The sequence below is a fragment of the Nerophis ophidion genome, linkage group LG24 (genome assembly GCF_033978795.1).
Source record: "Nerophis ophidion isolate RoL-2023_Sa linkage group LG24, RoL_Noph_v1.0, whole genome shotgun sequence".
In the NCBI taxonomy this organism is placed as follows: domain Eukaryota; kingdom Metazoa; phylum Chordata; class Actinopteri; order Syngnathiformes; family Syngnathidae; genus Nerophis; species Nerophis ophidion.
The window spans coordinates 31,381,253-31,393,533 of NC_084634.1; the positions used below are offsets into that span (position 1 = coordinate 31,381,253).

The 12,281-nt window shown below is 42.5% G+C and overlaps 1 protein-coding gene across 1 annotated transcript in view; it reads left to right on the forward strand.

Annotated features, from left to right (window-relative positions):
- Window positions 1-396: 396 nt before the first annotated feature.
- Window positions 397-12,281, forward strand: part of eif2b4 (eukaryotic translation initiation factor 2B, subunit 4 delta) — a 33,257-nt gene continuing 21,372 nt past the window's right edge. Inside the window, exons 1-4 of the mRNA XM_061886055.1 lie at window positions 397-486; window positions 940-977; window positions 1,063-1,222; window positions 11,846-12,040. Coding sequence (XP_061742039.1) covers window positions 465-486; window positions 940-977; window positions 1,063-1,222; window positions 11,846-12,040 — 415 coding nt within the window. The 5' untranslated portion in view covers window positions 397-464. The remainder of the gene's footprint in view (window positions 487-939; window positions 978-1,062; window positions 1,223-11,845; window positions 12,041-12,281) is intronic.

The following is a 12,281-nucleotide window of genomic DNA, read 5'->3' on the forward strand; positions in this document are numbered from 1 at the left end:
GACAAAAAAAGGCCCAATGGCCCAAACCAAAAATATTAAAACCAATATTTTCAAGGATAAGGAAGCCTAACAAGGTAACCAAGAGATGAGAAACAAATTGGATGATAGGTAATTGTTTTTAGTGTATTTTACAGCTGATTTAAAACATGGGTCAAAACCGTCCCGTTAACATAAGAGATGGTAACAGAAAGCTAACACAAGAGGAAGGTTAAGGTCATATCCACCAATTGCGACGACCACATTTTACTGTTAAGTGAGTTTCAATTTTAAATTTCTGTTGGTGGTGTGCCTCCGCATTTTTTCAACTCAAAAAATGTGCCCCGGCTCAAAAAAGGTTGAAAAACACTTTTCTAGAGTTTGACACTATTAAAATTAAACAGCAATTCTGCCGCCTATCCACTAGGTGGCGGTATTTTTGTAAACACTTTGTGCCGCCGAGGGAAACGTAAAGCGGCGTCGTAAAAATGGCAGACAGTGGTGTGGCAGGTGAGTTCCACAGAGTGTTTTAACTGCTGCGTTTAATCACATTTAGGATTTGTTATATCTGCGTTGTGTTGAGCGACATAACAAAATACACTGTCATCCAAAAATGTGTTTAAATTATTAAGTTTTGACTGCTAGCGAATGATGATAACCTAATGCTAACGCTAGCACGGAAGCTAGTGATTGAAATGTTGCATCTAAATGTTGTTGCATCTAAATGTTGTTGCATCATCTCCTCTTGTTTTGTCTTTTTACACACAAACTAGCCAATAATGGCTGTGTTATTGTCGTGTTGAGGGGCAGAGCAGTTTTCTGAGGTGGCTAAATAGAGAGGCACAGTCAGCATCGTGTTTTAGCAATGTTTTAGGTTAGGTTTAGATTGACTGTGCGAAAAAGAAACAAAACTTTTTAAGTCCATGTGTAAATTTAACTTATGTGTCGGACAAACTTTTGCAGAAGGACCTGACAAGAAGGTTGACATAACCCGTGCAAAGGCAAGTTGTGTGTATATTTTTATTTCTATAATGAAGTGTAAGTATTTTTTAATTATTTAACATTGTTGCCCTTTGCCAAGCACAGACCGAAGGCAAAGAGCTGACCAAAGAGGAGAAGCAGCGACTGAGGAAAGAGAAAAGACAGCAGAAGAAAAACAAAGAAAAAAAAGATGATGCTGTGTCGCAAGAAAACAACACCACGCCTGCTGCTACCGCTTCACATTTACCACTCCCGACACAGCAAGGTATGGGGAACGTATGTTTTAGGTTCGGGTGTAGGAATGGGAGTTTAAAGGCCTACTGAAACCCACTACTACCGACCACGCAGTCTGATAGTTTATATATCAATGATGAAATATTAACATTGCAACACATGCCAATACGGCCTTTTTAGTTTACTAAATTGCGATTTTAAATTTCCCGCGAAGTGTCCTGTTGAAAGCGTCGCGGAATGCTGACGTGTATGCGTGACGTCACGGACTGTTAGGAAATATTAGCGCTGCGCACACACACAGCTAAAAGTAGTCTGCTTTAACCGCATAATTACACAGTATTTTGGACATCTGTGTTGCTGAATCTTTTGCATTTTGTTCAATTAAATAATGGAGAAGTCAAAGTAGAAAGATGGAGGTGGGAAGCTTTAGCCTTTAGCCACACAAACACACGGTTATTCTTTGTTTAAAATTCCCGGAGGTGAAACTTTACTATGGATCAGAGCGGTCAAGTGAACAAGGATCCCGACCAAATTTCAAACAGCAGTTTTCGGTGAGAAAATTGTGGTAAAAAGTCGTCACTTACCGGAGATCAGCTGAGCTTGTGCCGTCCGTACAGCGGCCGTCGACTTCCATCAGACACTGGCGTCAACACACCCGTGGATACACCCTTCCGAAATATCAGGTACTATTAAACTCACTAAAACACTAGCAACACAATAGAAAGATAAGGATTTCCAAGAATTATCCTAGTAAATGTGTCTAAAAACATCTGAATCCGTCCCAATGCAATCGCGTTTTTTTTTTAACTAGATTTTTTTTCTCTTTTTTTTTTCTAGTCCGTCGCTATCAATATCCTCAAACACAAATCTTTCGCTCAAATTAATGGGGAAATTGTCGTTTTCTCGGTCCAAATAGCTCTTTTTGTTGGAGGCTCCCATTTAAAACAATGTGAGGATGTGAGGAGCCATCAACGGGTGACGTCATCGTCTGCGACTTCCGGTAAAGGCAGGGCTTTTCTGTTAGCAACCAAAAGTTGCGAATTTTATCGTTGATGTTTTCTACTAAATCCTTTCAGCAAAAATATGGCAATATCGCGAAATGATCAAGTATGACACATAGAATGGATCTGCTATCCCCGTTTAAATAAGAAAATCTCATTTCAGTAGGCCTTTAAATTCTTGAGAATCCTTTGCCGGTTTTTTTAACAATTCCCGTATTGACGTCATTATTCACGGCACGGAAATGGCACAAAAGCCTGAGAGTTATTCACGAAAAAGGATGACAACAGGTCAACTTGCAATACTCTAAAATGGATATTTCATCAATGAGAGGAAATACGGCTAAAAACATAATGTGAACACAGAATGCGAAAACGTTGAATGAATGTCAATTTTTGAGCGCATCCAAGCCGTATGTGAAACTCCACCAGCAGGTGCCTAACCACCGAACTAACACTGTGTGACATGTTAGCACCACTTTGTAAAAGCCGCTCTTATTAACTGTAAACATGAAGTCAATACTCGTGCAAATCGTGACAAAACAGTATCTGGCTGGCAGGTTGGACACCTTCTCCCTGTCTAAAAATTGTTCTCCACAGCGGAGACACTGTAATTAGTCAGAGAAATCCCAATTCCTTCCTGGACAAAAAAAAAAGAGATGCTTATTTTTCTACAAAATAATGGTTTGTTTATAGCTGAAGGTTGAAAAATTGTACAATGCCTACTTTTATTATTTAGCTTGCTAGTATTTTTCACTAGCTGACATAGTTTTACTTTTAAGTGGTCAGCTCATATATATATATACATATATATATATATATATATATATATATATTATTATTATTTTTTTTAATAATCACATGTACCGTCTTTTTCGGATTATAAGGCGCACTTAAAATCCTTTAATTTTTTCAAAATTGATAGTGCGCCTTAAAACCAGGTGCGCCTAATGCACAGGATTATTCTTCTTGTACTTACCGCTCTCAAAGCTATTTTATTTGGTACATGGTGTAATGATAAGTGTGACCAATAGATGGCAGTCACACATGAGAGATACGCCAGTAAACGACACCAAAACTTTAAATGTTCCAATAAGAGTATAGAACAGTGGTCCCCAAACTACCGCCTGCTCAAAGTCTCAAGTTTAAAAAAAAAATTGAGCTACCTCTCTTTGTTTATAATGTCTATATTCTGCTGGATCTACTCTACATTTTATGCTCCCCTCTTTTTGCTGCGGCATTTACATATAATAATACTGTACATCAGGGGTGTCCAAATAATTTTAGCTCAGAAAACGCATGGAGGAATAATTAACTATTAAAATCATGGCATTCCATTTAAAAAATAAAAACAACTTCAGATGGTTTTCTTTGTCTTACTTTAGCCAAAAACAGAACAATCAAGTTCTGAAAATATGACAATAAAAGTATAAAAAAAATACCCGGCAGTGGTAAATTTTAGATCATCGGTCCCCAAACTGCAGCTTGCGGGCGAAATACGGCCCGCCAGCGTCCTATTAGCACCTATTATCTGGCGTTTTGTTTATCAATATTGTTCTTACCTTCTGGTACCTGCTGATCCGTATTTGGTGTCTGCATAAGTCCTGGAAATGTGCGCACATCCGCCATTGTAGTCCGTGTTGACAACATAGTCGATTAGCTGCTTCTTTTTCTGTATCTTCTTGTTATGGGATATTCATCTTTTGGTGTTGCCATTTTAATATAAAGTAGTGCAAAGTTTTTCTTATGTGTGTAGACTAGCTATGAAAGCACTAAAAACTAGTGAGTTTACATAATTCAACCACGGAACTTTAGTTATTAGAGGGTTCCGGTCGGACATTTTTTCATGGGATACATTTCCGGCGTTGTTGCAATATTGAGCCACGGGTGTGAAGATGCTGCTCCGTTATTGATTGAAGTAAAGTCTGAATGTCATTAAAAGTTACCTCCGTCTTTTGACACTTCTTCCGCTCCCGTCCTTGCACGCTACACCGCTACAACAAAGATGACGGTGAGAAGACGCTGTCGAAGGTGAGCCACGTAAATGGACTGCCCACAAAACGACGCATCCAGAAGCAATTGTCAGAAAGCTACTAGAAGATTATCTTTACAACATAATCTATGCAACATTTTGACTAAAGAACCACAATTATATGTTATGTTAACCACAAGTTCGTGTTTTATATTTAGAAAAAAATCATAATATAACCCCTTAAATGCGCCTTATGTATCATAATAGACCTGATTGGCCCGCTCATCGGCAGTGCGCCTTATAATCCGGTGCTACCTATGGTCCAAAAATTACGGTAATATTTTATATGTTTCTACAATGGACAATTAATTTTATTATTATATATTGTAATTACTTTTCTAAAGGATTTTCGTAGTCCTGACTCTACTTCTGAGGTATTAAAGAATATTCTGTAGGTCAATCAAAGTTCAACCAGACCCCCAAGTAAGTCCCCATTTGTCCAAGTTGAACCAAAGTAATCTCATTTGTTTGTGCAATTAATTTATCGATTGAGATGCTTTTGTTTTTGCGAGATATTGTTTAAAATTTGTGAAAGTGACTTCATCGTGAAGCTGACCCCCCGATTTTCTCCAAATGACCGTATTTTTCGGATTATAAATCGCTCCGGAGTATACGTCGCACCGGCCGAAAATATTGCGTCTTCGTGGCATCGTGTGCAAGTGGTGCTTCTTTCAAGATTCAGTCGGGCAATGACACGGCGTACAGGTAAGAAAACAGATTTATTTAACTAAAAACAGGCTAATAACAAAAACACTTGTGCTAAGGAAAAAGGCAAACAAATATCTACTAGCGTGTGAGCTAGGGAACCAGAAGGTGGCTAAGCGCGGAAGCATTGGCGAGGAAACATGTAGAAAACAAAGAGGCTAGGCGTGGAAGCTAGCAAGTACTAAAACGGAGTATTACCGAAGTCAGGAGTCCACGAAAACATCGAAAAGCGTGTAGCAAACTTGACGAGACCAGAACGAGTAAATGAAATAGTTTGGTTAATATAGAGTCTCTAATGAAAAACAGTGTGGTTCAGCAGCTGCACGGCCGCAGAGAGAACGGCGCTCCAGAGAGTCATAAAGACCGCCCAGAAGTTAATCGGATGCCCCCTCCCCTCCCTGGCTGACCTGTACAGCTCCCGCTGTCTCAGGAAAGCACAGAGCATCCTGAAAGACCCATTCCACACCGGGCACAGCCACCTGGAACTGCTACCCTCAGGCAGACGCTACAGGGTGCTAAAAGCGAGCACCAATAGACTAAAAAATAGCTTTTACCCAAGAGCCATAGTAGCACTAAACAGGCACTGAGTGTCCATATGTCCATCATGTCCTCATGTGTAATGTTTAAATGTTTTTCTATTTTTTTGGACTACAATGTGAAATAATGTTTTATGTATGTATACATAGATACATCTGTCATCTCTATCTTTTTTTTTTAATTTATTTTTTATTTATTTATTTATTTTATTTATTTTTTTAAATTTATACTACCATATTGTATATGCACCTTAGGAGGAGCTGCTCCAATTTCGTTGTTCTTTGAACCTGTTCATTGCAATAATGACAATAAAACTCTATTCTATTCTATTCTAATGAAAAACAGGTGTGCAAACAAAGGCAGGTGAACAAATCAAGTCGCCATGGTGACAAAAACAAACAAGGAAGTGCACAAACTAAGAATCGGAAGCATCCATGAACCAGCAAGATAAAAACAAAAGACTCAAAACCGAATAAAGTTAAGATCCGAGCAGCGGATCTTAACAGAAAATGCATAATAAAGAAGAAAAAAAAACATATATACGTCGCACTGGAGTACAAATTGCATTTTTGGGGGAAATTTATTTGAGAAAATCCAACACCAAGAACAGACATTTGAAAGGAAATTTAAAATAAAGTATAGTGAACAACAGGCTGAATAAGTGTATATCATATGACGCATAAATAACCTACTGAGAAGGTGCCTGGTATGTTAACGTAATATATTATGATAAGAGTCATTCAAACAACTATAACATATGGAACATGCTATACGTTTACCAAACAATGTCACTCCTAATCGATAAATCCGATGAAATCTTTTTCCTCTATGTCGCTTCTAAACAACTCTGCTAACTCCAAAGGTATGCGCCGCTTCCTCTTGTCGTTTTCTGTTGCATATTTCACTACGTCCAGCTTGTAATCTGCAGTACATGATCTCCTTTTCTGTGCCATTTTTGTTCAGCCCTTCTCAGTTTTTATAAGTTACCGCCAACGATGAAATGGTCCAATTTAATAACTACGGGAGTAGCATATAGCAGTTAGCATCCCATGACCCACAATGCACTTATGCCATGACCCTCCTTCGCCGAATTCTTATTGGTTGACGTGTATGTGACGATTGCTGACGTGTTTGTGACGATTGCTGACATTTTCTACGTCTCTTTCGCGAATGAGATAAATAATTTTTGATATTGTGTAATCTGCATTACATGATTTCCTTTTCGGTGCCATTTTTGTTCAGCCCTTCTCAGTTTTTATAAGTTACCGCCAACGATGAAATGATCAATTTTGATAGCTACGGCAGAAGCATATAGATGTTAGCATTCCATGACCCACAATGCACTTCTGCCTTCACCCTACCCTGCCAAATTCTTATTGGTTGACGTGTATGTGACGTTTGCTGACGTGTGTGTGTGAGGATAGCTGACATTTTCTTTGTCTCTTCCGCGAATGAGATAAAAAATATCCATCCATCCATTTTCTACCGCTTATTCCCTTTCGGGGTCGCGGAGGGCGCTGGCGCCTACCTCAGCTACAATCGGGCGGAAGGCAGGGTACACCCTGGACAAATCGCCACCTCATCGCAGGGCCAACACAGATAGACAGACAACATTCACACTCACATTCACACACTAGGGCCAATTTAGTGTTGCCAATCAACCTATCCCCAGGTGCATGTCTTTGGAAGTGGGAGGAAGCCGGAGTACCCGGAGGGAACCCACGCATTCACGGGGAGAACATGCAAACTCCACACAGAAAGATCCCAAGCCTGGATTTGAACCCAAGACTGCAGGAACTTCGTATTGTGAGGCAGACGCACTAACCCCCCTGCCACCGTGAAGCCCTTATTTGATATTTTACGGTAATGTGTTAATAATTTCACACATAAGTCGCTCCGGAGTATATGTCGCAACCCCAGCCAAACTATGAAAAAAAACTAAGATTTATAGTCCGAAAAATACGGTAAACAAAAATAGTCTCAAATGAAACTAAAATAGTCTCATTATTTTGTGCTCGATTTGTGCAGTTGATATTATTGATTGTGCGTCTATATTTGATCTTATTAAAGATGAACGATTCCAGGAGTAACATCACGAGCCAACTGGAATTCTCAGTTTTTGACACAAATTGTCTGATTTGTCTTCCAAGCAATACAAAATACTTTCATTGTTTGTGATATGTTTATGCTGGTTTGTGCTGCACAACGATCAATTGTGCAGTTATAGTTTGAGTTATTAAAGATTAACAATACTAAAAGTGATGTCACCAATTACAAGGAATTATCCACCAAAACTGTCCAATTCGTGCTCCAAATTGTAACAAAATGGTGTCATTCGTTTGTGCTATGTTTGTGCTGGTTTATGACGTTGAAATGATTGGTTATCCTGCTATGCTTTTTGAGTTAATAAGTATGTTTCAAATGACCATCATGATGCATGCAATTACTGTCGTTTCGGCGTTCGTGTTTCTGAAGAAATAAACCAAAAATATGTTTATTTATAGTTATAAATATACTTTAGCTCATAAGCATACAATAAAACATGCCTTTATTTCGTGAAAGTAGAATTTTGCGGCTGTATTTGACGCATTCGTGTTGTGTTTCGTAACCAGCACGCATTCTAACACACACGACCGCGCAATAAGGGTAAAAAAATACACAGAACGACCAAAAAGAAACGTATTACCCTCATTTTGCCAAAATCTACTTTAGTTTTGGACTAACAATCACGGAAAAATTATGACTTTTGTGTAAAGTATGTCAACTGTCAACTCGAAGACCTTTTATGAAAAAGAAAAAGCATGGACCCAGATTTCCCTCGCCCGGACGCGGGTCACCGGGGCCCCCCTCTGGAGCCAGGGCCGGAGGTGGGGCACAATGGCGAGCGCCTGGTGGCCGGGCCTGTTCCCATGGGGCCCGGCCGGGTACAGCCCGAAGAGGCAACGTGGGTCACCCCTCCAATGGGCTCACCACCCATAGCAGGGGCCATAGAGGTCGGGTGTAATGTGAGCTGGGCGGAAGCCGAAGGCAGGGCACTTGGCGGTCCAATCCTCGGCTACAGAAGCTAGCTTTTGGGACGTGGAACGTCACCTTACTGGGGGGAAAGAGCCTGAGCTAGTGTGCGAAGTTGAGAAATTCCGGCTGGATATAGTCGGACTCACTTCGACGCACAGCAAGGGCTCTGGAACCACTTCTCTCGAGAGGGATTGGACCCTCTTCCACTCTGCCGTTGCCGGCAGTGAGAGGCGACGGGCTGGGGTGGAAATTCTTGGTTCCCCCGGCTCAAAGCCTGCACGTTGGCGTTCAACCCGGTGGACGAAAGGGTAGCCTCCCTCCGCCTTCGAGTAGGGGGACGGGTCCTGACTGTTGTTTGTGCTTACGCACCAAACAGCAGTTCAGAGCACCCACCCTTTTTGGGCACACTCGCGGGAGTACTGGAAAGTGCTCCCCCGGGTGATTCCCTTGTCCTACTGGGAGACTTCACCGCTCACGTTGGCAACGACAGTGAAACCTGGAGAGGCGTGATTGGGAAGAATGGCCGCCCGGATCTGAACCCGAGTGGTGTTTTGTTATTGGACTTTTGTGCTCGTCACAGTTTGTCCATAACAAACACCATGTTCAAACATAAGGGTGTCCATATGTGCACTTGGCACTAGGACACCCTAGGCCGCAGTTCCATGATCGACTTTGTAGTTGTGTCATCGGATTTGCGGCCTTATGTTTTGGACACTCGGGTGAAGAGAGGGGCGGAGCTTTCTACCGATCACCACCTGGTGGTGAGTTGGTTGCGATGGTGGGGGAGGATGCCGGACAGACCTGGGAGGCCCAAACGTATTGTGAGGGTCTGCTGGGAACGTTTGGCAGAGTCTTCTGTCAGAGAAAGTTTCAATTCCCACCTCCGGAAGAACTTTGAACATGTCACGAGGGAGGTGCTGGACATTGAGTCCGAGTGGACCATGTTCCGCACCTCTATTGTCGAGGCGGCTGATCGGAGCTGTGGCCGCAAGGTAGTTGGTGCCTGTCGGGGCGGCAATCCTAAAACCCCTTGGTGGACACCAGCGGTGAGGGATGCCGTCAAGCTGAAGAAGGAGTCCTATCGGGTCCTTTTGGCTCACAGGACTCCGGAGGCAGTGGACAGGTACCGACAGGCCAAGTGGTGTGCAGCTTCAGCGGTCGCGGAGGCAAGAACTCGGACATGGGAGGAGTACGGGGAAGCCATGGAAAACGACTTCCGGACGGCTTCGAAGCAATTCTGGACCACCGTCCGCCGCCTCAGGAAGGGGAAGCAGTGCACTATCAACACCGTGTGTGGTGCGGATGGTGTTCTGCTGACCTCAACTGCGGATGTTGTGGATAGGTGGAAGGAATACTTCGAAGACCTCCTCAATCCCACCAACACGTCTTCCTATGGGGAAGCAGTGCCTGGGGAATCTGTGGTGGACTCTCCTATTTCTGGGGCTGAGGTCGCTGAGGTAGTTAAAAAGCTCCTTGTTGGCAAGGCCCCAGGGGTGGACGAGACCCGCCCGGAGTTCCTTAAGGCTCTGGATGCTGTGGGGCTGTCTTGGTTGACAAGACTTTGCAGCATCGCGTGGACATCGGGGGCGGTACCTCTGGATTGGCAGACCGGGGTGGTGGTTCCTCTCTTTAAGAAGGGGGACTGGAGGGTGTGTTCCAACTATCGTGGGATCACACTCCTCAGCCTTCCCGGTAAGGTTTATTCAGATGTACTGGAGAGGAGGCTCTGCCATCCGGGAGGAACTCAAAGTAAAACCGCTGCTCCTTCACATCGAGAGGAGCCAGATGAGGTGGTTCGGGCATCTGGTCAGGATGCCACCCGAACGCCTCACTAGGGAGGGGTTTAGGGCACGTCCAACCGGTAAGAGGCCACGGGGAAGACCCAGGACACGTTGGGAAGACTATGTCTCCCGGCTGCCCTGGGAACGCCTCGGGATCCCCCGGGAAGAGCTAGACGAAGTGGCTGGGGAGAGGGAAGTCTGGGTTTCCCTGCTTAGGCTGTTGCCCCCGCGACCCGACCTCGGATAAGCGGAAGAAGATGGATGGATGAATGAATGGATGTCAACTGTGGTGGCTGTCTCCAATGTATTTTTAATCACTGTATAACTAATTATGTACAGTATTATTCCAACTGATCTTTCTTTTTTGTAACAAGGGAAGGGAATAAGTGTACTGTTTTACTTATCTGCCTATATTTCTGCACAATAACAGAATATGGAGGGGTTTTTGGGCAAGACCATATTTTCTCTAATTCTTTTTTTACATATTTCTTGCCACTTTATTTGGTGTATTTTTTATGAGATTTTCAGTTCACTTTCTCATCAATTATAACACACACAATTTGGTTTATTTTGCTCTTTCAATGCCCGTCTATTTACATTTGAGTTTAACTTTCTCTCCTGCTACTACCAAATTGGATTATTTTCGTTTTACTGATATTTAAAGAGTCTGCTTTTGTAAAACCATCTCTTAAATGTACACATTTCTTATTTTATTACTTGTGTTAGCTTCTGTGTGGTCTCTTCTCTCCACAAGACGCCGTAAACGGTGGCTCTCCAATGTGTTTTTCCGGACCTTTAATTCCAATACTGGTCTTCTTTCTAGGCCGTGTGGAAAACGTTGTAGAAGCTTTCCACATTTTTCGCGGGTGGAGCAGCTCACGCTGCACAACAAAGCCTTTTTTACATGTCGAAAAACTGACAAGGAACCACCGCACACACATGGCATCAGCTTAAAGTTGGTAGTCATAGTGCCCTGTTGCCACGTGAGTGTCTTTTGACTCAATCATTTAGGAGATCGCCTGAAACTTAGTTGGCCATCCTTTCTTTATACACAACTATGTAGTGGCCTATACATTACTGCCATCTAACGTCTTGGAGTTGCAACTGCATGCAAAATCTGCTATATAATAGTGTACTGTACTTGCAAATCAGACAATAGGTGTGAGAAACAATATACAACAACTAGACGGCACAGTTATCGGCTCAATGTGAAATAAATTAAGCTATTTTATTACTAAACACACACGGACCCACCAAAAAATTGATACAGTTGAGTACTGGTATCTTTTATTTTTCGATTAATGGTCCAGCCCATGAGAATCTCCAGGATGTCAAAGAAAGTAAGACGTAAGTAATTTTACTTTTGGACCATCTGATTAAGATGCTGGAAAATTGTTGGTGTATTTTCGGGTAATTAATTTGTAAGTTTGACCAAAAAGCGGTGAAATACACACAAAATTAATCAACAGATTAATCGAAAAAATTATCAATGGATTAATTTTTTAAAGAAATAATTGTTTGGTCCAACCTGAATCAATTTTGCATTGTATTGCATTGATTTGCATCATCCTCATCGTTTGTGTCAGCTCCTTCCATAGTGCCTGCCTCTGAAACTCCCGGGCCAGCGGATAAGCCTGCCAGGACCAAAGCAGAGCTGAAAGCTGAGAGGAGAGCCAGACAAGATGCCGAGAGGACCTCCAAACTGGTCAAGAAGGGAGACATGGGCCAGCAGGCTGTTGCGCCTTCCAAACCCAAAGTGCCTCCAAGCGAGCTGCAGCTAGGTAACTTATGTAAATATTATTGTAGCAAAATTATTTGCAAACCTGTATCTCAATCTGTGTGTCCAGCCATCCATCTATCTTCTTCTGTTTATACGAAATGGGATTGTAAGGGCAGCAGCTTAAGCAAAGAAGCCCAGACTTCCTTCACCCCAGGGAGGCGTTCGGTGGTCATTCTGACCAGATGCCCGAACCGCCTCATCTGGCTCCTCTCAAATGACAGAGTTTGTCACCCTATCTTTAA